This window comes from Mastomys coucha, unplaced genomic scaffold (genome assembly GCF_008632895.1).
Source record: "Mastomys coucha isolate ucsf_1 unplaced genomic scaffold, UCSF_Mcou_1 pScaffold20, whole genome shotgun sequence".
Classification (NCBI taxonomy): Eukaryota; Metazoa; Chordata; class Mammalia; order Rodentia; family Muridae; genus Mastomys; species Mastomys coucha.
Genome location: NW_022196903.1, coordinates 135,926,770 through 135,954,312, shown reverse-complemented (window position 1 = coordinate 135,954,312; position 27,543 = coordinate 135,926,770). Strand labels below are relative to the sequence as shown.

The window sequence follows — 27,543 nt, the reverse complement described above, 5'->3', positions numbered from 1 at the left end:
TGTCTGAGGGGGCATTCTTCCTGGCTTCCTGCATTATCACCTCTCTCTTCAATTGTGAAGAGAACTCTCATGCGTTGTTGGATATCATCCTAGGTGGCCCAATGAGTAAACAAAACAGTCTCAGAGAGATTAATTGGCCCCCTTGGGGTTATTTGAAAAGGATGGGGGTGGGGGTTGTTGATCCTTCCAGTTGAACAAGTTGGCCATAACGAAGGACCAATATTGCATAGCCTGATTGCCCTTTTCTAGAGGCCTATATGCTGTCAGTGAGAGAGCCACTATGGTATCAGGGGAGGTGGCTCTCAGATTTTGGGTCTCCATGGCAGGACCAGAAAGTTGGAGATGTCCTCTTGCTCCTCCCTCTGGTAAATTGGGGTACAATGGCCCTGGTCCCATATGGGCTGAAGATCCCAGAGCCAGTGCTGGTGCTGGCGGGGCCATGGGGGCAAGGGTAAGGGGTTATGGAGGTGTAGGGTCTTGAAACAACAGATCTGCTCTTGAATGGTCTCAGATGATCGACTTCTTCTCAGGTCCAGATCCTTCCTTCCATGCTTCCCTCTCTCTGATGGCAAGAACCTTTGAGTTGGGGCTTGGGGGAATGAAAGGCTTTTATCCATGGGGTAGGGGGAGTTCCTCCACTAGATCCTTCCAGGTAACTATATAGGGCACTTGGTCTGAGTGCCTGAGGAGTCCTGGCCTAAAGACTAGTTCCACTACTGCTTTGATCTACTGTTTTGGTCATCTGCAAGTCAAAGGTCCCTACTGGTGGCCACCCTATTCTGAAGGTGGACCATTTGGAGAACTAACTTTCCCTTCTTTACTACTACTGGCAAGTTTTCTCCTCCAGTGGTTAACTAGGATGTTAACAGGGTAGATTCAGTGGTCAGTCCAAGTCCAAGAACACAGAACGAGATAACCAACAACATCAAACACAGAGAAAGACAACCAACACACAGACAGCTCATCCCTGCTATGGGCAGACATCCAAATCCAAGAACACAGAGAAAGACAATCAACATACGGTTCATCCCTCCTCAGGAGTAGAACCAGGTGACTCAGTAGGCTTATGCTGGGGCTGGATCTAATGGAGGGGAGTCCTCCCAACTCCCTCCAGGGGACCTGGAACATTCTCCAGGCTCCCCATGGTCTCTATGTTAAGACATATCTGTCCCCAACTCTTGACCATAGCAAACTGAAAGTTCAGACAGGTTTACAAATTCAGATTTTGACAAACAGTGAGACAGACAAAAACTGTGGTATCTGCTGGAGACTTCTAATTTACCGCTCTCTGCTGTGTCCCCACAGGGGGTAGAATTCCTGGCCTATAAGACTCTGACAAGTCTTAGGTACTTGGGACCCCCTGAGTGGATCACACGGAGCGGGGATGGATGCAAAAGTAAGATGAATTTATTGTTCCAGTCCACTGGGGTTGTCATGTCCCTGAAGGAGAGGCATTAGCCCCAGGCAGCGCATTCAGCCAGCTTTTATATATTTTCCAGGGGTGGAATAGAGCATCAGCAACTAGGCACAACCATCACACTGTGATTGGCAGAACAGTGTGACTGTTAAACTGATTGGTCCTTAGGGAATGTAGTAGCAAGGGCTCCTCTTATCTGTGGGTGGTCAACAGTTGGTTCCCCCTGTGGTCCATCTGAGGGATGTAATCAGCTTCTTGGTTCAGGAAGGGAGGAGAGCCAATGTGCTTGATGACCTCTCTCTTCTAGGAGGGGAGGGGTGCCTGGTAGAATTTTCCAAAGGTTCTGAGCCAACCTCTACAGTCTCTGCATTGGCTCCTGTATCCAGCCTCCTGCTTTGAATTTCTGACCAGATTTCCCCCAGTGATGAACTATGCAATAGAACCTGTAAATACAGCAAACCCTTTCTTCTCTAAGTTGATTTCAGTCCTTGTGTTTTATCACAGCAATAGAAACCTTAACTAAAACAACTTAGCCCTAAGAGAGTTTATTTTTTCAGTGAATTACTTGTAACAGATCTGTAAATAATTTAACTCATACTGAGGTGCCTTCTTTAACCTTGATATGAGGCTTTGTTTCTAGTTTCATTTTAACTTGTTACATCATGTTTTGTTGATGGGAGGGAGCACTGCTTATTCAAAGGAAAATTAAAAGGAGTTGATTTGTCAGAGAAGGGAGATTGAGTGAAGGGACTGTGAAAAGTGGATAGAGGAAACACTGTTGTTGGCATGTAATACATGAGAGAAAAATAAAAAAAATATGAAAAACAATTTAATGTTACAAATGAAAAATAATTTATATTTCAGTAAATAATTTAGCCACTTTGTATTTTCTGGAAAAGTTAGCAGTTGGATTTTTGAAGTAGAGTTATCCTTAAGCAGTCAGAAGATAACATGGAAGAACCTGAGAAAAAAGCTGCAACTCATGGGGTCAGATGCTTTGCCAAGGTCAAGGTATGGATTGTTGCTATGTATGCATGTATACACTCATAGAAGACTTTTAAAGCAAGCACTGAAGGTGACTATAATACTACTCAGTTTACATGAATGTTAATAGATGTGTTGTTAATTCCTTGACTTAAAGAAATTGATTTAATATTAGGGATATCTAACCAGGATTATTCATCCAGGAAAGTTAGAGAGTTTTAGAAGGTGTTAAAGAAGGATGTGGTTTAATATGTTTTAAGTATGTATTATATACTGATACAACTTTGTCTGACGTCAAAGATGAATCTGTATTCACTCAGTATTAACTCAGCCTTCAGGGATTTCTGACAGAAGATCAGAGGTCACAGTTAGGAAACAGTTCCCTGCAGAAGACCTCTGTTGATTAATATGTAAAGACTTTATGATCGGGTGAGAAAAATATTTTTTCAAGTTTTGGCAATATAACAATAATTATTTTGTAAGAATGTTGTATTTTTGGTTGTTTTTCAGTATTTTAGATACAATCATTATTCTCATGGCTCCAAATTCATTTTTACATCACAAAATGTGAACATATATTAACCCAGGAAATTTGAGTACTGGCCTAGTTTCTACAGAGTCAGGCAAACATTCCTCTCTGAGATGCTGACTTATATCATAAGTTATCCTACCAAAAGTTCAGTTTACTCAATTATACATTTTACCTATTAAAAGCTCATTTTATATTATAATATTGATGTTATGAAAAGTGCTAAAACAATTATTTTCAAAGGCAAAAGTTAGAACTAGCTGCTTAAAAATAATCAGATTTCTCTCCTTCCTTGAATTTAGAACTATCTAGAATGTTAGGGTAGTCAAAAGATATACAGTACCCATACTGAAATTTCTGCTTCCTAAATTTAGAAATATAGTATTTAAGAAAAGACTCTCAGAACAGGAAATATCATGGCCTTCATGGTTTTCATGGCCTTCAGTTTTACATATACTGGTGACCTCACCAGATACAAATGTTCAGTTCTAACTCAATGTCTACAGAGAAGGCCCTGGTTAAACTACATGGGAAAAAATGTAAACCAAAATTTATGAACTTTGGGAAAAAAAGCTAGGAATAAGGGTGTTGATAGGAAAGAGAGGTAGAGAAGTGAGGAGGCAATGGATAATCAGATCATATCATCTATGTATGAAATTAAAAAAAGGCAAATTTAATCAGTAAAACTTACTAAAGAAAATGAATGAAAATTTCTTAGGGAGGCTGGAGAGATACCTAGATCAGTAATATTCTTGCAGTAGAGGCTGGAGGGTCTGAATTCATTCCCTAAGGCCTACATACAAACCATGCCTATGGGTTGTCACATAACTTTGATTCCAGCAGGAGGAGATGGGAGTCAGGCTGATAGATATTGGAGACTCAGTGAAGAGTCAGCCTTGCCTCCTGGGTGAATTCCAGGCTGGTGAGAGGCCCCGTTTAAAAAAATAACAAAGTACAAAGCTTTAGGAATTATACCTGAGGTTGTCTTCTAGTCTCCCTGTGTGCATATGTAAACATGAATTCATTCTGCATAAGAATGCACACCTACCCCCCCCCACACACACACACAAAGGTGGGGGATGAAAGAAATTAAGAGACAGAAGGAAAGTTACCTAGTGAGCCTGAAAAATTTGCTGAAAAGTTTGCTGTGCAGGAGTTTCTTGCAGACTCTAGAGTGCTGAGGTGGAAAGTCAGTGGGACTAGCTTTACAACCACTGATGTTATATAGCATTAGATCTAAGTGAGCATGGCCACTGTCTTTCACTTTCTGAGAACTAACAGGATCGCTTTCTTCTGCAAAATGTTAGTGAAACAAATGACCTCTCAAGTATGGTTGTTTTTTTTAAATTTTGGTACATTTTGCTTTAAATATAGGACTTGAATTATAAAGCTCATATGAAAATTATTGTCAATCATGTCCTCTTAAGGATTTACAGCGAGAGGTAAGAACATCACTGCAAGTGGAATTTGGCATACTTTAAACTATACTGAACTTGGTATTCACTTTTTCCATTTTTTTGCATTTGTTTTTACTCAAGTTTATCCAAATTACATAGTCCTTGTGACAATAAGTTTACAAGTAAGAAATAGTAGTCCAGTACAGTATTATATACATATTATTACAGATGATATAGTATAGAAATTTGGTTGATGACAAATAGATGATAAGTTGAGGAAACTAGGAAGCTAATTCATTACATCACTCAAGGTGAGTTATAGGTGAATTTTTAGTTACTAGTTACATCACGCAAAGTGAGTTATCAGTCGTAGACATGTAGTGAGAGTCTTAACTATACACACCCATGCTTTATCTAACACACTAGGAACACCAAAAAGGCTCTACCTTGGATTTCTATGCCATGAGCATCACTTGGACAGATAATATTCAACAAGAAAGAAAAAAAAAAGGGTCACTTCACTATGGCATTTGTTCACAGTAGAGAGAATTTGGCTTGAGCAAAAGAATGCAGAGAAAGAGGACAAAGTGTTGAACTGGCACAGGACATCCAGAAACATGTCATTCCTGCATAGAGAACATAGCAGGCCTACTGTAGGCACAATGCTTTGGTGTAATGTTGTATTCTCCCCTTACCCTTCCTTAAGAGGATAGCACTTGTCCTGCAGCTAACAGTATAGTGCTGAAGCCCCATCAATAGCTGTGTCTTACATAGAACAAACCCATGTCTTTCTGTATGAAAAAATACACTGATAAAAGAGCAAAGCCTTTTCTATCAACAACGTAACTGCTAACTGGCTATTCTACCTGCATGTCCAGAGCAAGGACAGCATAGCAGAGGGGAGATTACACTTTAAAGTTTCCTGAATGTTCAAGGGATGTTTATGTTGGATACCGTCATCCATCTCATGGTGGAGGCTGTTTTGCCAGTAGATGACACATACGTAATCAGAAATCAAAGTTTTCTTTTTCTCCCTAAACATTTTTTTCTTAGATGTTTCTGATGGCATTAACATGTGCATATGTATCCAAATCACTATCAGGAACTTACACGATTTCCATGCTCACGCAAATAGAGAGACAGTTCGGTATCCCCACATCTGTAGTTGGACTCATCAATGGGAGCTTTGAGATAGGTGAGTTAAATTTATATTCATTTACATATATATATGGTTTGGTTGTAAAATAGCCACTTATATAAATATCCTCATGATAGTACCTACTTTGTAGCACATACTCTTGATATTGTCCCTTTTTATGATGAGTGGAAGATAGAGTTTTAATACCTACTTCTGTCATGTGATAAACCAAAGAGATGGTAAAGACTTCCTTGGTATCTTAAATGGTAAGTATAAATGTCTGGAGTAACTCGTGTTCCAAAGGAGAAAGCAAATGTTTCTCTTTCCCCTGCTGTGTCTCTTCTATTCACTAGAGAAGATGAGGAAGTTTTCCTGTGTTTGAGTTCTGTCACACACAGTTCCTAAAATGGGTGGATGAACTTCAACTCAGGATTTTTGGTGATGAAGTGGGAGATGAGAGTACCAAGGCTGAAGAACAAAGAGATTCCATCTATAAACAAAGTGAGCTTTGTTTAATGGTAGTTTTTATTTCCTTTGCCTGGAGTCTGCCTGGCCTAGCATGGGCTGATGAGGAAAACAGAGGACTTAAAGGTAGCTTAAAGATTGATGGTCTTGGGCCTTTAAATTCTCTAAGTATGGTGAATGACGAAGCCACTATCTTTTAACAAGTCCTAAGAACTTGCTTATTCTGGGTTTAAAACCTGCTGACTTGGGCATTTAATACCTGGAACCTAAGAGGAGGGAATTAAGTAAACTATTAATTTCTAGGCTTCTTTTTCCTCTTGCTCAGAAGGCATACCTCTGCTTGTCAGACAAGAGGGACATCTAGAGAAATATACTTTCTGAACCAGGAGAAGAGAGTCACTCATAGAAGGAAAAACTTTTATACAAGCAAATATGCAAAAAGTCATATACATTCATATACAAATTCATGCACACATGCACATAAACCATCATGCAAAACAGTTGAGCCCAGCTATTTACTTATCTCATGATTATATACGTACACACACACATCTGTAATTACATATGCATAAAGAGCAAAAGCCCAAGCTCCAGGCAGAAAGAACTTACTCATTCTGGATAAAATTTGAGCTCCAATCTTTATTGCTTAGAGAAAGAAAAGATTTCTATCTTTTATTGCTAAATGAATTAAACCCAAGTCTGTAAGGTTTTGTCCTCCTTAGTAAGACTAAAGCTGCTTCCCATTTCACCAGTGTCCCAGGCTTTCAGAGGAGTCAGGATGAATGCCTTACACAGACCTTACACAGATTCTGCTAATGTTCTATGCAACAAATATGGCTCACTTATTATCCAAGGTCCTACCAGACACATTGTGCTAGAGAAGAAAGTCTTTGGAAGGAGTAAAGGTTTTTCTAGAAGACATGGACAGGTAAATATGAAGGTAAATTGTGGAGGGCAAAAGTGTCAAATCATTTCTGTGGGGATGAAGTTAGCCCAGCTTATAGAAAGTTAGAAGTTGTTAGAACATGAGCCTGGAGAATTGTGCAGGGATGAGAAATGAGTAGAGATCATGGCTTGTTGTGAAGTATGTCTTTTATAACTCAGAGTGCCAGTATAGGGTTAGAAGTAGATATTGATCTTCCTATGCTGAGAACTTATCATGAAAACTCACTGACATATCAGGATAATATTTAGTTGCACAGAATTGAACTATGTAGGGAAAGAGGAAGCTGGTTAAACTAAGTAAAATTGTCAAATCATTTAAACAGCCTGTCAGAAAGAAAGATTTGTGACCTTGGGTGCAGGCTCGGCAGCCAGTCCCATAACACCCAGAGGAAGCTCCACTCCCAGGTGCTCTGACACACTCAGGATCAGAGGTAAGGAGGACCCAACATCTGTCCCAACAGCAGGAGTAACTGGGACCTGCGGGACCAGGCACACAGGAACTCCTCCAGCAGAGTGGCTCGGGTTCCTTCCAGTCTCTCTGGGCTGGTGTCCTGAGCCAACCTTGGGTGCAGGCTCTGCAGCCAGTCCCACAACACCCGGAGGAAGCTCCACTCCCAGGTGCTCTAATAATCACAGAGTCACAAGATCCCAGATTCACAGGATCACAGAGACAGCCTGACTTTGAGGAGTTCTGACACAACCAGGATCACAGGAAGGATTTAGCAAGGGCAGGTAGCACTAGAGGTAACTAGATGGGGTGGGGGGAGCAAGCATAAGAAAATAAACAGCACAAACCAAGGTCACTTGCCATCATCAGAACCCAATTCTCCCACCGTAGCAAGTCCTGGACACACCATCACACCGGAAATGCAAGATTTAGATCTAAAATCACTTATCATGATGATGATACAGGATCTTAAGAAAGACACAAATAGCACCCTCAAAGAAATACAGGAGAATACAGGTAAACAGCTAGAAGCTCTTAAAGAGGAAACACAAAAATCCCTTAAAGAACTACAGGAAAACACAATCAAACAGGTAAAAGAAATGAGCAAAACCATCCAGAATCTAAAAATGGAAATAGAAACAATAAAGAAATCAGAAAGAGAGACAACCCTGGAGATACAAAACCTAGGAAAGAAATCAGGAATCATAAATGCAAGCATCGCCAACAGAATACAAGAGATAGAATAGAGAATCTCAGGGGTAGAAGACACCTTAGAAAACACTGACACAACAGTCAAAGAAAATGCAAAAAGCAAAAATCTCCTAACCCAAACCATCCAGGAAATCCAGGACACAATGAGAAGACCAAACCTAAGGATAATAGGCATAGAAGAGAGTGAAGACTCCCAATGTAATGGGTCAGTAAATATCTTCAACAAAATTATAGAAGAAAACTTCCCTAACCTAAAGAAAGAGATGCCCATGAACATACAAGAAGCCTACAGAACTCCAAATAGACTGGACCAGAAAAGAAATTTCTCCTATCACACAGTAATCAAAACACCAAATGCACTAAACAAAGAAAGAATTTTAAAAGCACTAAGGGAAAAAGGTCAAGTAACATATAAAGGCAGGCCTATCAGGACTACACACCAGACTTCTCACCAGAGACTATGAAAGCTAGAAGATCCTGGCAGATGTCATACAGACCTGACAAGAACACAAATGCCAACCCAGGCAACTATACCCAGCAAAAAGATATTCCATGACAAAACAAAATTTACATAATATCTTTCCAAAAATTCAGCCCTACAAAGGATAATAGATGGAAAACATCAACATAAGGAGCAAAACTACACCCTAGAAGAAGCAAGAAAGTAATCTTTCAACAAATCCACACAAATCTAATTCCACCTCTTACAACAAAACCAACAGGAAGTGACAATTACCTCTTCTTAATATCTTAATATGGAAATTAATATTACCAACATATCCTAAGCGATTGAAATACAAAAATATGAGGAATTAGAAATTTGTTGATTGTCATCCAATGGTCTCTCTAATTTGATAATTGGAGAAGTAGGTCTAATATTGTATAATCTACATATACTTTCAGCTTGTTTGTGACAGTGTCTTGCTGTGTACAACATAAGGGTCTTGAAATCTTTCTTCTCCTATCTCAGCCTCTCTATTAGTAGTATCGTTTATTTCATGTTTTTACACTACACTATGGTTTTCAGAACAGCTTATATATTTAAAAAGTATTTATATACCCAAGGGAGACATACGCAGTTAACTTGGCAGGTGGCTTGTAGGAAAGAGAACAACAATGAGTGAGACTGAATGCTTTGCTTGACATTTGTAGCTCTTGTATCAAGTTTGAAGGAGAGGACTTTACAAGTTACTCTTTCTCTGAGATGAATTATTTTCCAAATTATCACAGTCAATGAACCAGATTCTTACCCACACCTAATGTCTGTGCCACCCTCCAAGCAGAACCATTGCTCACTGAAGCAGTTGGTGAATGACTTTATAGATAGACTATCTCAATACACACACCATTTCTTAAATGAATGTAACCTGTTCTCTGTGGCCTGAGAATAAAGTCACCCACTCAAGTCAAATAGTTTTGACCATAGTAGGAAGTCTGTATCCAAAAATCGTGCCTTCAATTCATTCCTTCGTGTAGCAGAACTGTCAACTCTCAGCTACGATGGAGGTAAAATCCTTTGGTGATGTGAGGATCATTGAAGTACAACCTTATTACAATGAAATCCAATGTCTAAAAGTTATTTTTATTTTGGGCTTGTACCACAGTAAGACCCAAGACTTTGAACTCTACTAAATACAAAACAAACAAACAAACAAAAAGACTTTATAGATTTAAGTTCATTTAAGAAAATACTAGTAGTGATGTATTATTTTGAAATATACAGTTAAGATGTTTGGAGTTATTTAAAATTTATACTAAGAAAAACGTATGTATTTTCAGTATTGCTATAGACAAACATCTCTATAATACTGTTAAATTGATTGTTGTTTTATATCAAACAACTTTTATAGTACCCATTTTTATTGTAATAATATTTTATAAATTTTATAGTATATGACAATAAAGATATTGTAGGTATTAAAGAGGGGGTCTCTGGGAGGAGTTGGGGTACAAAAGGGAAACAAGAATATGATTTAATTCTATTTACTTAAAATATGATTTTAAATGTTAACAAATTCAGACAAATTGAAATCATGTAACTTTTCTCATTATAATGCAATAAAAGTTAAAGGAAATTAAAAACAGAAAGAAAGATTTGTGCTTTTAAACAACGAAGTGAATATAATCTAGATCTGATTTTTAAGTAGTTATTGTCTCCATGACATTTTGCAATATTTACAACAACCATAATATCATATACCACTATTTATACTTTTAGTGGTAAAAGAATTGTGGCTGCTCATGTCACTGTTGCTCTGTACTTCACTATGAACAGGAATGCTAACACCAAGCTAATGATTATTGAAAATAATTCTCACTCAAGTTTATGGAAAACTTTAATATCTTGGTAAACAATAAACTCTGTGAACTCACTGAATTATAGACTAAAGTTAAACAATTCCACTTAAAGAATAATATTAACTATTTGCATCACCAGTCACTATGACAGATGATTTTAGGGGAAGTCTTTCATAGAAACAATTATGAGAGAGAGTAATTCACACTGGCTAGCGAAAGTAGCATTTGATGAGCATTCCCCAGGCAGTTTTGCAAGCAACTTGACCCTAGCCTGGTCAATAACTTATCTCTCTCCACACCTTCATGCCACTATTTGACAACATAGCGAGACATTGTAAAAGGTAAACTCAGCCGAATGTGAAGAGGGAATCAATAGATACTTTAGACATGATTTTGTACATTCAGAGGTACACAGCTATTGACTAGAAAGATAGACAGAGAGCTCAAACAGTGAGTATATTGGGACATTATCTTTTGCATGATGACTTTATTAATGGGGCACTTTAGAAACAGAGACAGGCTGTAATAAAAATAATAAGAATATGGAGTTTGGGCAAATGCCACTCTAAACAATACAACATCTCTTCTACAGAGCAGACTAGAGAGAAAATAGGATAGGAAGAGAAACAAAATCTTCATAAATCTTTCAAATATGTAAGACCAATTAGAGATTTGCCAACTCATCAAAAAAGAATGCTTAAATTTTCTGATCTTTCCTTTATGTATTATATGAACAGGGCAAACATTCTCATCAATGAAAACTATGTAGTTTGTAGAGAACTTACTTATGTATTTAGTTCTATTCAATCTCTTTTCTGTGTGAATAATACTAGTGATTGAACTTGGGTCCTCAAACACATAAGACATGCATTCTCCCACTCTATCCCCAGCCTCTTTATTTACTTTTCTTTTTTCTTTTTTTAGAAATCTCAATAAGTTGCTCATGCTGTTGTATTTTATAAAAAATAAAGAAAGTCAAGGATATGCTTGATAGAGGTATGGTATGGTGAATTAGAAGCAGGGGGGGGGAACTCCATGGGCCCATGGTGGGGCACTCCTTCCCTCTGAGGTCCCAGCCATAAAATGATTATAGTATGGAATAGAGTTTATTTAGGGCATGGCAAGAGGAGTTGATGCCGACAAAGGCAGAGAGAAGAGGAGAGAAGAGGAGAGGCCAGCTAGGAACACATGGAGAGAGAAGGGATATAGCGGAAAAGAGGGAGAAGGGGAAGGGAGGGAAGGGACAGAGAGTAAGAGAATAAGAAGATAAGAAAGAGTGAAAAGGAGTCAAACAACCTCTTTTATAGTGAGTCAGACACATCTGGATGTTGCTAGGTAACTGTGGGGCAGAGCCTAGAAGAAATGCTAGCATTCCTCCCTTTTGGTTTAATTAAAAAAAAAAAAAAGAAAGAAAGAAAAACCTAGACAGAGGTGATGGTAAAGCAGGAATAGGGTCATCTTGATCTTTAGCTATGTCCTGCTGACTTATGGGGCTACATGTGTCTGAGAAAGCTAAGAAAGTGGGTATGGAGGTGTTGATCTGGTCTTAGGAGAGTTGGCTATTTCCTTGCTGTCCACAGTCTGTGAAGCCATTTGTCCATAGAAGAAGTGGGTCTAGTAGAAGCATCTGTGTCTGTGAGAGTAGATTGGAACATCTGTGGGTTGTGTCTCTGGACCTATCCTTGGTATAGATTTTGAGTAAATGCCTGGGCTTGACAAGATACTGAAACACACACAAACACACATTAGAAGTAGAGAATAAAGTTTACTATGTTTGGAAGAAAAAATATTTCTTAGGTGTACATTTGAAACTCTTCAGTCTTGGTGATTGGGATGAGGGAAGTCCCAATCCCAGTGACAGGAGAGGAATCTCACCCTCTGGAATAGGCCACAGGTAGGAAGGTAGGCTATTGACTACAGGTGTACTTATCTAGTCTATTTGGTCCATGAGAGGGAGATCTGAGTGGGCTCTTATTGCTTATAAGTTTACAAAAGAGATACATTTGTTAGCAACATGAACATTTTTTTAAGGTGAGCTTAGGAAAACAAAAACAAAACAAAACAAAACAAAACAAAAAACATACAAATCCCAAGACCCAGAAAAACAAACAAACAAATAAATAAACTCAAATCCTTTCCTGGAGCAGAAGAAGTAAGGAGGGACTTTCTCTTCTGTTGAGGAGACTCAACAGCATAATGAGAAACATTTTTAAGTTTATATTTAGAAGACAAAGGAAACTCAAAATCCTGACCTTGTGAGTATGATAGTTGATCATATAGATTTAACATGAGAAACACTTTTAAGTCTATAGTTAAGAGACAATCAAAGGGAACATATTTGTAACTATGATAACTGTAGTATAGATTTAACATGAGAAACACTTTAAGTTTAGAGTTGAAAGACAACCAAGGGAAACTGAATTTGTGATTATAGAAGTGGATTGTGTAGTGGAATGCTTTACTAGGGTTAGGCTAATTTGTAAGAACTCTTGTCAGTTAATGTTAGGACAGTGGCATATCAAGGAGAGGAAATATGACACATTTAGTCATTGGAAACTGAGTTTAGATGGGGAAGTAACAGAAGGTTCTATCTGTAAAAGCTTACATCTGAACTTGTATATGCTTTACCATGAAACCTATGAGCAAGGGAAAACTGTCTTTGGATAAGAGATCTGGCAGTCTTAAATAGTTAACAAATTGACTAATGAGCTAATATAGTGACAAAGTATCTTAGGGTAAAGAACTACGTCTATTTTCTTGACTAGGTGTCAAGATACAGTTAGCTTAGCTGTCAATGTAGTCAGAAATCTGGAAAGAGTAGATTATGATCTAGGTTTAATGTGCTAATTAAAATTACAAAGGTTGGTCTGTAGCCCACTACTTAAACTGTCCCCAGGTCCCTGTGGTCTCCACTGTAACTTGGGCAGAGTCGGTCTTGCTGTGAGACCCAGAAGATAAAATGCTTTTTCCTGAGGAGTTGGTGCTTGGGAGAAATGACCCACCTTGACTTAGCCAATATGAGACATTTAACTCTCTGGGTATCCTCTGTTTGTCCTCAATGTAGACTAAGTCCTGGCAGCAGGCTTGAACTCACTCTGTAGCCCAGGCTGACTTTGATCTTGCAGGCATCCTTTCCTGGTCTTCCAATAGCTAAGGATGTCAGGTTTTTACTACCTGGTCGCACTTGTTCTTTCAACTCTGAAAGATATTTATTAAAGATCTCTCTGTTAGCATTGGGCTTAAAAACAAGTTTTTAAATGTAGGCAGCTGCTTGGACGATAAAATCCAAGATGACGTTGGTTCCCGATACACTGTAGCAACAGACTATTCCACTGCGCATGTGCCCCTCCTGAGCGGGTGTATGCTGCGCATGCGCCTCTCCCGAGCAGGTGTATGCTAATGAGGGTTTGCCGGGGAACCAATCCAGGAGGACTTGGCAGCTTAAGCTCGGGTATATAAGGGACTGTCTCCAGCCATTCCACGCCGCTCCATAGAAGCAAGCAGACCTGCAGCACCTAGGAAGAAGAAGAAGAAGAAGAAGAAGAAGAAGAAGAAGAAGAAGAAGAAGAAGAAGAAGAAGAAGAAGAAGAAGAAGAAGAAGAAGAAGAAGAAGAAGCAACATCAATAAGAACCAAGAAGAGCCGTGCCATCAAGAAGAGCTGTGACACTTAAGAACCTAGTAGAGCTGTAATACCTAGGTACCTTAAAGAGCTGTAACACCTGGGTACCTAGGAGAGCTGTAACACAAAAGAATATTCCTGAGTAAACCGTCAAGAGAAGAAGTCTCGGTGTTCTGTCGTCATTGCTGCTGGTGGGCAGCAGAGGCGGCGGAACACATTTAAAAATGAAGCTTTCTCCTAAACCACAAAGATAAATTTTTACTTTGACCCTTTGACTACTGCAATGTAGACTTAAGGCCTAGTTGGAGCATTAGGACTCTGAATAGTACTATATGGTCTAAGGGAAGAAGTGACAATATAAGCAGGTATCCAGCTTGACAATGTTGAACAATAATGGTGGTTTTAAATAGCAAACTAAAAAACATGAACTCATTTGAATTTTCATAGAGCAAGTACGAAAGGAGTAGTCAGAGGTGACATGTAGACCTATACTAGCTTTTGTATGCAATCCCAAGGGATGGAAGATCATGAATAGAGCTTTAGTATTCTCTAGAGAGGAAGAGATCTTTTCCTCAGGATCACAATTGCTTTACATATTAAAACAATATATGAAATATCCTACTCCCCACCAAACGACCCACATCCCTGTGTTCTTATTTTTTTTAAGTTTTGTTGCATTATAAATGAGAAAAGTTACATGATTTAAATTTATCTGAATCTGTTAACATTTAAAAACATATTTTAAGTAAATAGAATTAAATCACATTCTTGTTTTCCTTTTGTACCCCAACTCCTCCCAGAGACCCCCTTCAATGCCTACAATATCTTTTTTTGTCATAGTCTTTAAAAGTTATAAAATATAACAATAAAAATGAGTATTATAAAAATTGTTTGATATAAAACAACAATCAATTTAACAGTCTTATGTAAATGCTTCTCTATGGCAATACTGAAAATACATACATTTTTCTCAATATAAATTTTAAATACCTCCAAACATATTAACTGTATATTTCAAAATAATGCATCACTACTAGTATTTTCTTAAATAAACATAAATATATAAAGTGTTTTTGTTTGTTTGTTTTATATTTAGTAGAGCTTAAAATTTTGGCTCTTACTGTGGTAACTTGATACAAGAGTTACAAATGTCAAGCAAAGCATTCAGTCTTACTCTTTGTTGTTATCTTACAAAACTCCTCCCAATTTAATTGTCTACATTTCTTTTGGGTGTATAAATACTTTTAAAATATGTAAGCTGTTCTGAAAACCATAGTATAGTGTAAAAACATAAAATAAACAATGCTACTAATAGAGAGGCTGGGATAGGAGAAGCAAGATCTCAAGACCATTATGTTGTACACAGGAAGACATTGCCATGAACAAACAAACTGAAAGTGTGTATGGATTGTACAATATTGGACCTATTTCTCCAATTACCAAATTAGAGAGACCATTGGATGACAGTCAATAAATTTCTAATTCCTCATATTTTTGGATTTCAATTGAGTTGGATATGTTGGTAATATTAATTTTTATATTAAGGTATTAAGAAAAAGTAATTGTTACTTCCTGTTGGTTTTGTTTTAAGAGAAAAGTAATTGTCACTTCCTATTGTTTTTGTTGTAAGATGTGGAATTAGGCTTGTGTGGATTTGTTGAAAGATTACCTTCTTGTTTCTTCTAGGGTGTAGTTTCGCTCCTTATGTTGATGTTTTCCATCTATTATCCTCTGTAGGGCTGAATTTGTGGAAAGATTATGTAAATTTTGTTTTGTCATGGAATATCTTGTTTTTTCCATCTATGGTAATTGAGAGTTTTACTGGGTATAGTAGTCTGGGCTGGCATTTGTGTTCTTGTAGGGTCTGTATGACATCTGCCCAGGATCTTCTAGCTTTCATAGTCTCTGGTGAGAAGTCTGGTGTGATTCTGATATGCCTGCCTTTATATATTGCTTGACCTTTTCCCCTTACTGCTTTTAAAATTCTTTTTTTGGTTAGTGCATTTGGTGTTTTAATTATTATGTGGTGTGAGGAATTTCTTTTCTGGTCCAGTCTATTTGGAGTTCTGTAGGTTTCTTGTATGTTCATGGGCATCTCTTTCTTTAGGTTAGGGAAGTTTTCTGCTATAATTTTGTTGAAGATATTCACTGGCCCATTACCTTGGGAGTCTTCATTCTCTTCTATCCCTATTATCCCTAGGTTTGGTCTTCTCATTGTGTACTGGATTTCCTGGATGTTTTAGGTTAGGAGCTTTTTGCCTTTTGCATTTTCTTTGACTGTTGTGTCAATGTTTTCTAAGGTGTCTTCTGCCCCTGAGATTCTCTCTTCTTTCTCTTACATTCTGTTGGTGATGCTTGCATCTACGACTCCTGGTTTCTTTCCTAGGTCTTTTATCTCCAGGGTTGTCTCTCTTTCTGATTTCTTTATTGTTTCTACTTCAATTTTTAGATTCTGGATGGTTTTGCTCATTTCCTTCACCTGTTTGATTGTGTTTTCCTGTAGTTCTTTAAGGGATTTTTGTGTTTCCTCTTGAAGGGCTTCTAGCTGTTTACCTGTGTTCTCCTGTATTTCTTTGAGGGAGTTATTTATGTCCTTCTTTAAGTCCTGTATGATCATCATGAGATGTGATTTTATATCTGAATCTTGCTTTTCCAGTGTGATGGTGTGTCCAGGACTTGCAATGATGGAAGTATTGGGTTCTGATGATGCCAAGTAACCTTGGTTTGTGTTGCTTATATTCTTATGCTTGCTCTGCATCATCTGGTTATTTCTAGTGCTACCTGCCCTTGCTAAATCTGACTGAAGCCTGTCTTTCCTGTGATCCTGATTGTGTCAGAACTCCTCAGAGTCTAGCTATCTCTGTGATCCTGTGATTCTGGGATCCTGTGACCCTGAGCTTGTTAGAGCACCTGGGAGTGGAGCTTCCTCTGGGTGTTTTGGGATCGGAAGGAACCTCAGCCACTAGGCTGGCAGAGTTCCTGTGTGCCTAGTCCCACTGGTCCCAGTCACTCCCAGTGTTGGGACAGATGTTGTGTCCTCCTTACCTCTGATCCTGGGCGTGTTAGAGCACCTCGGAGTGGAGCTTCTTCTGGGTGCTGTGGGATTGGCTGGGGAACTTGAGCCCAAGAATTTCTCAGGGCACCAGTTCAGACAGACTGGAAGAAACCCTAGCCACTGGGCTGGCAGAGTTCCTTTGTGCCTTGTCCTGCTGGTTTCAGTAACTCCAGGTGTTGGGACAAATGTTATATCCTCCTCACCTCTGATGCTGGGTGTTTTAGAGTGCCTCATCCCTGTGTTCTTAAGGTGGTTGTTAAACAATGAGGTCTAGAGTCTAAATGCTGGAGAGGCTGTCGACTAAGTGCTGCTGATTCTTGAATACTTGTTACGTGAATGCTGAAACAAACATTCTCATTCCCCCCTTTCAGGAAACCTTTTGTTGATTATATTCGTGAGTTATTTTGGAATGAAACTGCACAGACCTATCATGATTGGTGTTGGATGTGCAATTATGGGCCTGGGGTGTTTCATCATGTCACTTCCTCATTTCCTCATTGGCACGTGAGTATTTGAGACTTAGAATTTCCTTTCTGGGAGAAGGAAAGCTCTCCTAGCTTCATAGCCAGATGACTGAGTAAGTCCTCTCCCACTTCAATCAATTGCCTTTGATCAGGATATTTTTGCAAAGTTTCTGGTACTCTCTTCTCCTTGATATCGTTCTCTTGCCCCTTCCCTTTCTGCTATTGTTATTTGAACACTGGCATTTAGATTTCATTCATATCTTGTCATATTCTATTTCTAATTTCTTATCTTCTCACCTCCTTGGTATTCCCAGGAAATTTAACTTTGTCATCCAGTCTCTTGATTGGGCTTGTAATTCATATCATCACATTTTAAAAATTTTATTGTCAAACATAACTCTCTATCTCATACATCTCCTCTTGGGGCACATCTTGTTATTTTCTCAAGAGTTCAGTATTTCTTCCTGTGTGACTCTTCATCTGTCTTCATTGTCTCTGGCCCCTTCAAATGTAGGTTTTTTTCCTTTGAATTACTGTAAAAGAGTATCTCCCATAATGGCCTTGGTTATTTGTTCATATTTGAGAGAAAATATTTGAGGACATGGATGATCAGCAAGTGATTGAGTAGGGACTAGCTAATGATTGAGAATGACTGATTTTGGGATGTTTTGGAAATGTATGTAACTAACTTTTCATGCTAGAATGGAATTCTCTGCTAAAGAGGTAGAGATTTGGCTAAGCCAGAAAAAGATTGGGAATATAACCTTTTTTTTTTTTTTTTTAATTAGACATTTTCTTTATTTACATGTAAATTTCTCCTTTCCCAGTTTCCCCTCCAAAAAACAAAGAAACAAACAAAAACAACAACCTCTGTTGCCTCACCCCTCCCCATGCCTGCCACCCCACCCTCTCCCACTTATTGGCCCTGGCATTCCCCTACACTGGGGCACAGAACCTTCACAGGGCCAAGCTCCTCTCCTCCTATTGATGATCAAACTTGCAATCCTCTACTACACACATGCTGCCAGAACAATCAGACCCCTCCATGTGTGGTCCTTGGTTGGTGGTTGAGACACTGGGAGCTCTGAGGGTACTAGTTAGTTCATATTGTTCTTCATCCTAAGGGGCTGCAAACCCCTCAACCCCATAGGTCCTTTCTCTAACTCCTTCATTGAGGACCCTGTACTCAGTTCAATGGATGGCTGTGAGCCTCTACATCTGTATTAGTCAGGTACTGTCAGAGCGTCTCGGGAGATAGATATATTTAGGCTGGCTTGCCCTTCCTTCAGTCTCTGCTCCACATAGTTAATCTCTGCAACTCCTTCCATGGGTATTTCGTTTCCCCTTTTAAGAAGGAATGAAATGTCCACCTTTTGGTCTTCCTTCTTCTTGAGTTTCTTGTGGTTTGTGGGTTGTTCTTCCTGTATTCCAAACTTCTGGGCTAATAACCACTTATCAGAGAGTACATACCGTGTTTGTTCTTTTGTGATTGGGTTACCTCACTCAGGATGATATTCTCCAGATCCATCCGGTTTATTTATCTTGTTAATTTTCTCAAAGAACCATCTCCTGATTTTGTTGATTCTTTGTATAGTTCTATTTGTTTCTACTTGGTTAATTTCAACCCTGAGTTTGATTATCTCCTGCCATCTATTCCTCTTCAGTGTATTTGCTTCTTTTTGTTCTAGAGCTTTCAGATGTGTTGTTAAGCTGCAAGTCTCCCACTATTATTGTGTGATGTTCAATGTATGCTTTGAGCTTTAGCAAAGTTTCTTTTATGAATGTGGCTACCCTAGCATTTGGGCATAGATGTTCAGAATTGACAGTTCATTGTGGTAGATTTTTACTGCTATGAGTATAAAATATCCTTCCTCATCTTTTTTGGTAACTTTTGGTAGAAATTCAATTTTATTTGATTTTAAAATAGCTACTATAGCTTGTTTCTTGAGACCTTCTGCTTGTAAAAATTTTTCCAGCCTTTTACTTTGAGGTGACATCTGTCTTAATCACTGAGGTGTGTTTACTGTATGCAGCAAAATGCTGTGTACTGTTTATATGTCCAGTCTGTTAGTGTATGTCTTTTTATTGGGGATTTGAGTCCAATGATGTTAAGAGATATTAAGGATCAGTAATTGTTGCTTCTTGCTATTTTTGTTGTTAGAAGTGGAATTAAGATTGTGTGGCTATCTTCTTTTGGGTTTGTTGGAAGAAGATTAATTTCTTGGTTTTTCTTGGGTGGAGTTTCCTTCCTTGTGTTGGAGTTTTCCTTCTATTATTATTTGTAGGGCTGGATTTGTGGAAAGATATTATTTAAATTTGGTTTTGTCATGGAATATCTTGGTTTCACCTTCTATGATAATTGAGAGTTTTGCTGGGTATAGTAGCCTTGGCTGGCATAGTTGTTCTTTTAGGGTTTGAATGACATCTGCCCAGGGTTCTCTGGCTTTAGAGTCTCTGTTGAGAAGGCTGGTGTAATTCTGATAGGTCTGCCTCCATATGTTACTTGATCTTTTCCCCTTACTGCTTTTTATATTTTTTCTCTGTTTTGTGCATTTGGTGTTTTGATTATTATACAATGGGAGGAATTTCTTTTCTGTTCCAATCTATTTGGTTTCTGTAGGCTTCTTGTAGGTTTATGGTCATCTCTTTCTTTAAGTTAGGGAAATTTTCTTCTATAATTTTGTTGAAGGTGTTTACTGGATTTTTGAGTTGTGAATCTTTGCACTCTTCTATGTCTATTATCCTTATGTTTGTTTTTGTTTTTTTTCGTTGTTTCCTGGATTTCCTGAATGTTTTGGTTTAGGAGCTTTTTGCATTTTACATTTTCTTTGACTGGTTTGTCAATGTTTTATATGGTATCTTCTACTCCCTCTTCTATCTGTTTTATTACGTTGGTGTTTCTTGTTCTGATGAATCCTAATCTCATTCTTAATTTTTTTCTCTCCAGGGTTGTTTCTCTTTGAGATTTCTTTATTGTTTCTATTTCCATTTTTAGATCCTAGATGGATTTGATCAATTCCTTCACCTGTTTGATTGTATTTTCCTGTTTTTCTTTAAGGGACTTATGTGTTTCCTTTTTAAGGGTTTCTACCTGTTTACCTGTGTTCTCCTCTATTTCTTCAAGGACCTTATTACCTTTATGTCCTTATTAAAGTCCTCTATTAGTACCATGAGCTATATTTTAAATAAGAATCTTGCTTTTCAGATGTGTTGGGGCATCCAGGGCTTGATGTGCTGGGAGAACTAGGTTCTAATAATGTCATATAGCCTTGGTTTCTGTTGCTTATGTTCTTGTGCTTGCCTCTCACCATTTGGTTATCTCTGGTGTTAGCTTGTTTTCCTGTCTCTGACTGGAGCTTATTCCTCCTGTGATCCTGTGAGCCTGTGGTCTTAGGTGTGTCAGCACTCCTGGGAGACCTGCTCTCTCTGGGCAGGATTGGAGTGTGGAGAGTTGTGGCCCAGGGTTATCTCTCTCTCTCTCTCTCTCTCTCTCTTTCTTTCTTTCTCTATCTCACTCTCTCCTCTCTCTCTTCTCCCTCTCTTTTCTCCTCTCTCTCTCTCTTTCTCTCTGTGTATGTATACATATTTCAGAGGACAATTTTCTGTAGCCATTCATCTCTTTTCACTTTAATGGGGATTGAACTCAGGTCTTCAGGCTTGTGCAGCAAGTACTTTACCTGTTTCATTATCTCACTGGTCCTGTCATAGGATTCATGATGATTAGACTGACTGCTGTGAAAATTTCTTTACTAGTTCTGGACACTCTATTTTCAGTGAAGCAGGAGTCAGTAATGTGCAGATGCTCTCCTTGCAGTCAGTTCTTTACAGTGAATGTTTCCTGTGTCCACACAGATATGAATATGAAACAACGATTTCACCTGCAAGCAACTTATCATCAAACAGCTTTTTATGTGTGGAAAACAGAACCCAGACCTTAAAGCCAATGCAAGACCCAGCAGGTTGACTCATACTTCTCATTGCTTTCAGCTCAGAGACTCAGCCACAGGATGCTCTTTTACAAAGGGCTTTAACATGACACTGTGTTTAGTAGACATGTAAGACAAATGAACACAATTTATTTCCCTCTTCAGGGAAGTGAGATTTCTAATAAACTAAAATACTCTTCCTCCTGAGTCTAAATATACTTATTAGCATTCTTTGTTTCTTAACCAACATTGCAGAGTTTGTCCCACATGGGAAAAAGACTTAGAAGGATAGATTTAGACCCAGGCTGTGATCTATGTGCTTAGTCCTATGTGGTTTTCTGTTGCTGTAATGAAACACTAACCTACAAAATATTTACAGATAAATTTGAATTAACTGTCAGTAATATTTGGTTGTCAAATACTCATGAAGCTTTCTACTGTTTTAATGCAGAGTGTGTGAAAGAAATAAAATCATTAATGTGGATATATGTACTAGTAGGAAATATTATACGTGGAATGGGTGAAACTCCCATTATACCCTTGGGTATTTCCTATATAGAAGACTTTGCCAAATCTGAAAACTCTCCCTTATACATTGGTAAGTTTCAAAATCAGGTTTGAAATCAATTATTGATTTGAATGCCTTATGGTTTCCAGAACAGTAAGCAGAGTGCTATGGCATAGTTGATTGTAAGATTGTTCAAACAATTGGAGCTTCTTTATCAATGTTATCAATGTTTAAAGAAACCAATGTTTGTATGTATGACATACATACATATATGTATATGTACATGTCTCAAAGATACCAAGGCTATTTTTTACATGTCAAATATATAAAAATATTCGAGGTAAGGGGTATGTACTAAATGGGAGAATACTTTCCTTGCCTTTTGGATTTGATACTCAGCTCTGCAAATGAAGGAAAAGTAATCTAAGATTAAAAACAGTTCAATGTCAAGGCCTCTGTGTGTGTGCAAGCAAACATTCTTTGCATGGTTATGTAATATCCTGTCTTTGTTTACTTTCAGGGATTTTAGAAACAGGAAAGATAATTGGCCCACTAACTGGACTTCTTTTGGGATCCTTCTGTGCAAGCATTTATGTAGACATAGGGTCTGTGAATACAGGTAACACAGTGCGTTTTATTTATACAACCAGTCCCTAGGTATAGGAGAATGCTCAGGAATGTTATAGCACTGCCTTCTTTGATCCTCAGTTAGGTAAATTATCACCACTTACAGATGGCAGACCTAAGGGGAGCAGAGGTATGGGTAAATTGCCTCCTTCTGATTAAAGATTTTCCATTATCCCATTATATTTCATATACATCTTTTGTTTCAAAAAATTTATTCACATAGGTTTTATTCAATGAGTCAGTCACTGTGTATAAGATAACACACATGTTATGTTTTAGTTTTGTGATGAGTACCCAATTATAAAGGTTGTACATGATGGGCAGAAATATCGATTTAGTCCTGTCAAATATATTACCATACAGTGCTATATAAAATTAGTATATTCAAAAGTAAATATACAAAATGTAAAAAGAAAATGTGAACACCATGTACTTCATTTCATTATCTTTATTTATGAATGTGCGTGTGCATGTGTGGGTGTGACTGTGGTTCACAGTGTGAAGGGGTGCTTGCCAGGGTCAGAAGAGGGCATCAGATCTCCTGAAATCAGTAACAGGCAGTGGTGAGTTTCTATGTGGATTCTGAGAATCAAACTCATAACTTCTGCAAGAGCAACAATAACTTTTAGCCACTGAACTGTCTCTGCAGCTCCTTCCTCACCTACTGCGATTTTTTTGACATGACTACATCAGGGTAAAGCTATTCCTTAAATAGGTCTCAAATAAATATTGTTTCTTTCTTTTTGAAATTTATGTTTCAATAATAGCTAGTATAGCTCCCTTAACTTCACCCTATTGACCAACCTCAGACAATTTTTCTAAATGTCTGATTAGCCAAGTAGGGTGGTAGATGTCAGTACTCCCAGGATTTGGTAATCACAAGCTCAAGTCCAAAAAAAAGAACAAGAACAAATTGTTGATATTTTACAAATAATTATGAATGTCAATAATTTTCTTCAGCTTACACAGGAAAGAATGATGTAAGCTAATGCAATATGTACATTTCCTTACAGATAACTTGACCATAACTCCCACAGATACACGCTGGGTTGGTGCTTGGTGGATCGGCTTTTTGGTCTGTGCAGGAGTGGATATCCTGACCAGCATCCCCTTTTTCTTCTTGCCAAAAACACTCCCAAAGGAGGGATTACAGGATAATGGGGATGGAACTGAAAATGCCAGAGAGGAGAAGTGCAAAGAAAAGACCAAGGAGGAAAACCGAGGAATCACTAAAGGCAAACATGGAAACTTTTAACTCTATTTGGTTTAGATGGGTCTGTGGTTCATGAACCCCTGTCACTTGTGCTGATATAAGATGGCTTGTCAGTTATCATCACTACTCAGTTGTGTTAAATGTCTTCCACAGTCACCACTTAGAAACAACTGACATGATAGGAAACCTGACTTACCCTGGATTAGACTTTATGAAAATTTCAAGTCAGTCTGAACACTCAATAATCAAAATTTTTTGTCCTATCTGTTTTGACAATCCCATTTTATAGAAAATATTAGTCCATATTAAGAAAAAAACATGAATAACCAGAAGTCAAAGCTACAGACAGTGGTAAAGGATAGCCTGTTTGATAAAGAAAATGTTAGTTTAGTTGTGAGCCTTGAAGTGAAGGCTTAAAGAGAAAACATGACCAGTGACATAATCCTCTGTATTTGAACGTTTGTGATAGATTACAGGAGAATTATTTCCTTAGAACAGACTGTATTACATCAAGCAAGAATGTTATTAAGCAATGATGTAGAATAGAGATGCTTCTGTAAGAAACTAACGTGGGACAGTGGAGTGTTCAACAGTGCACATTTTTAAAATTTGGCACTGCTTTCACATTTGTGTGTGTTGAGACCTGTGTAGTGTTCTCAAGAGATCAAAGATAGAAAGGCCATAGGTGTATGGCCTGGGCTTTGGAACTCTGAAAGTGTATAGTTGGAAGGTCGGAGGGTCCCATGCTTTACCTGTCAAATAGGGTAAGAGTGTGCTATAATCCTGGGTGTCTGTTATATTCTGTTACAGACTACAGTGGGGAGCACCTCACTGATGACACTGCTCTTTCCTCCATCACCAATGTGCACTGAATAGTCACATATCTGCCTTAAACACTAAAGAACATGGTTCAACAGCCAAGTCACACTGGAAGACAGTGCAGAAGCTTGAAACTTCTTAGGATCATGGTCATGTGACCAATTCTGAAAAGGGAAATATTGACTCTACTATGTGACTTTGGTCTACCAGATCAACCTAAACTTCAAAACTAGGAAAGAACTTAGCAGACGATAAGACATACAGAAAATAACTGTGAACCATGGAGATTCATTTAAGAGGATAGGGATGTCAACAAACACGGCTGTGTTCTAAAGCTCCCAGGATTACTGAGAGCAACCATCTCACTCATAAAGATTTATTTCGCTATTAGAGTCTATTTCTTCTCATTAAACTGCTCTGCCTCTGCTTCTAAATGGTGTCTTCTTGATAGTTTTCTCTCAATACCTTAAAGAACTACAGAAAAAAACAATCAAACGGGTGAAGGAAATTGTAGGCAATTTATGAAGGATAGTGAAAAATTAGGAAACCAAGACAGAGACACAAAGACATCAAAAGGTAAGAGACTGTTAAGAGTAAATTTCAGCTAAATTATCTTGAGTAACATCCAATCCATTTAGCAGAGACAGGCTACAAACTGGATTCAGCTTTTTTTTTTTTTTTTTGGTTTTTCGAGACAGGGTTTCTCTGTGTAGCCCTGGCTGTCCTGGAACTCACTCTGTAGACCAGGCTGGCCTCGAACTTAGAAATCCACCTGCCTCTGCCTCCCAAGTGCTGGGATTAAAGGCATGCACCAACACCACCCAGCTTGGACTTGGCTTTTTAAATAAGGAAAAGCTTTGCTTAAGTTTCTTAGAAGGTTCTTGGTATTCACCAGCTGAGTCAGTAGCATTCCTTACAGTGAGACTTTCAGGTTGAGATGTTTATGTGTGTTACTAGGCACTTCTGATGCATGGCCTGCTGCGGAGATGCTGAAGTCAGTGTCACTAGGCGCTTCTGATGCATGGCCTGCTGTGGAGATGCTGAAGTCAGTGTCACTAGGCGCTTCTGATGCATGGCCTGCTCTGAGATGCTGAAGTCATCTGGACTGCAGCATGGTGCCAAGAACATTCCTAAGTTTTATCTTATTCACTTTGCCTAAAGGAGTGATAATAGCATCAGTTTCTGAAATCAAACTTCATCAAACTGAGTCTTTCGTAATTATCAAAGAATAGACTAGGTACACTCTAGCAGGTGCCAGATATTAGTAAAAGGAAAAGAGAGAAAAGGAAATGAAAGAGTGTGGACAAGACTTGAATCTATCCCTTTATAGTTTTGCTTGGTGGCACAATTGGTTTTCAATTTTTAAAAATTAATCATTATAATTGTTTATGTATCAAATGTTATATCCTTTCTGGACTCCCTTCCACAACTTCCTCATCCCATCTCTTCCCCCTTTGCCTCTAAGAGGGTGTTCCACTCACCCACTCATGCCTCACCCCTTGAGCATCCCTCTTCTCTGGGGTATCAAGCCTCCACAGAACCAAGGCGCCACCCCATCCATTGATGTCAGATAAGGCCATTCTCTGCTACATATGTAGAGGAAGCCATAGACCAGCCCATGCATACTCTTGGGTTAGTGGTTTAGCTTCTGGCAGTTTTGAGGGGTCTGGTTAGTTGATACTGTTTTTCCTGGGGGGGGGGTTAATCTCCTTCTGTTCCTTCGACTCGTCCCCTAACTCTTCCATTGTGGTCCTTGGGCTGGGCTCAGTTCATTGGTTTGGCTGTATATGAATATGTATTAGTCAAGTGTTGGCAGAGCCTCTCAGAGGATAGCCATACCATATTCCTGTCTGCAAGCACATTTTGACATCAACAATTGTGTCAGAGTTTGGTGTCTGCACATGAAATAGATCACAGGGTTGAATGGTCTCTAGATGGTCTTTCCTTCAGCCTTTAGACAGGGACAAATCTATCTCCTTGCTTTTGGGTATTTCAGTCAATGTCATCCCCATTGGGTCCTGGGAGCTTCTACATCCCTGGCATCTGGGACTTTCTAGTGGTTTTCCAAGATCCTCCTCGCCTACTCTGACATATTTCTATTCATTTTCCTGGCCCTCTGTATTTCTCTTTTGTCTTTTCCAATACCTGATCCTGTCCCCATTTTCCCCTCCTCTTCCCCTCTCTACTCAGGTTCTCACTGCCCTCTGCCTCCCTTGATAATTTTATTTCCTCTTCTAAGTTGGTTTGAACCATCCACACTTTGGCCTCATTCTTGTTAAGCTTCATATGGTCTGTGAGTTGTATCATGCTTATGTTGAGCTTTTGGGCTAATATCCATGTATCAGTAAGTTAATACTATCTATATCCTTGTGGGTCTGGATTACCTCACTCAGGATGATATTTTCTAGTTCCATCTATTTGCCTACAAAGTTTGCGAAGTCATTGTTTTTAATAGCTGAGTAGTATCCTATTGTATAAATGTACCACATTTTCTGTATCCATTCTACTGTTGAGGGACATCTGGGTTGGTCCCAGCTTCTGGCTACTATAAACAAGGCTAGTATGAACATAGTGGGGCATGTGTCCTTGTAATATGCTGGAGCTTATTTTGGGTATATGCACAGAAGTGGTATAGCTGTATCTTCAGGTAGAACTGTTTTCAATTTTCTGAGGAACCTCCAGATTGATTTCTAAAGTGGTTGTACCAGCTTGCAATCCCACCAGCAATGGAGGAGTGTTTCTCTTTCTCCACGTCCTCTCCAGAATCTGTTGTTGCTTGAGTTTCTGATCTTAGCCATTCTGATTGGTATAAGGTGGAATCTCAGGGTAGTTTTGATTTGCATTTCCCTGATGATAAAGAATGTTGAACATTTCTTTAGGTGCTTCTCAGCCATTCAAGATTCCTCAGTTAAGAATTTTTGTTTAGCTCTGTACCCCATTTTTAAATTGGGTTATTTGTTTGTTTTTTTTTTTTTTTTT

General features: G+C 38.5%; 1 protein-coding gene across 1 annotated transcript in view; it reads left to right on the top strand.

The window, feature by feature from the left end:
* The first annotated feature begins 2,368 nt into the window (after positions 1 to 2,368).
* The window catches only part of LOC116098423 (solute carrier organic anion transporter family member 1A4-like), a 43,158-nt gene continuing 17,983 nt past the window's right edge, over positions 2,369 to 27,543 (top strand). The window contains exons 1-7 of the mRNA XM_031381044.1: positions 2,369 to 2,428; positions 5,381 to 5,522; positions 17,379 to 17,511; positions 21,324 to 21,430; positions 21,849 to 21,995; positions 22,426 to 22,524; positions 23,546 to 23,767. Coding sequence (XP_031236904.1) covers positions 2,369 to 2,428; positions 5,381 to 5,522; positions 17,379 to 17,511; positions 21,324 to 21,430; positions 21,849 to 21,995; positions 22,426 to 22,524; positions 23,546 to 23,767 — 910 coding nt within the window. The remainder of the gene's footprint in view (positions 2,429 to 5,380; positions 5,523 to 17,378; positions 17,512 to 21,323; positions 21,431 to 21,848; positions 21,996 to 22,425; positions 22,525 to 23,545; positions 23,768 to 27,543) is intronic.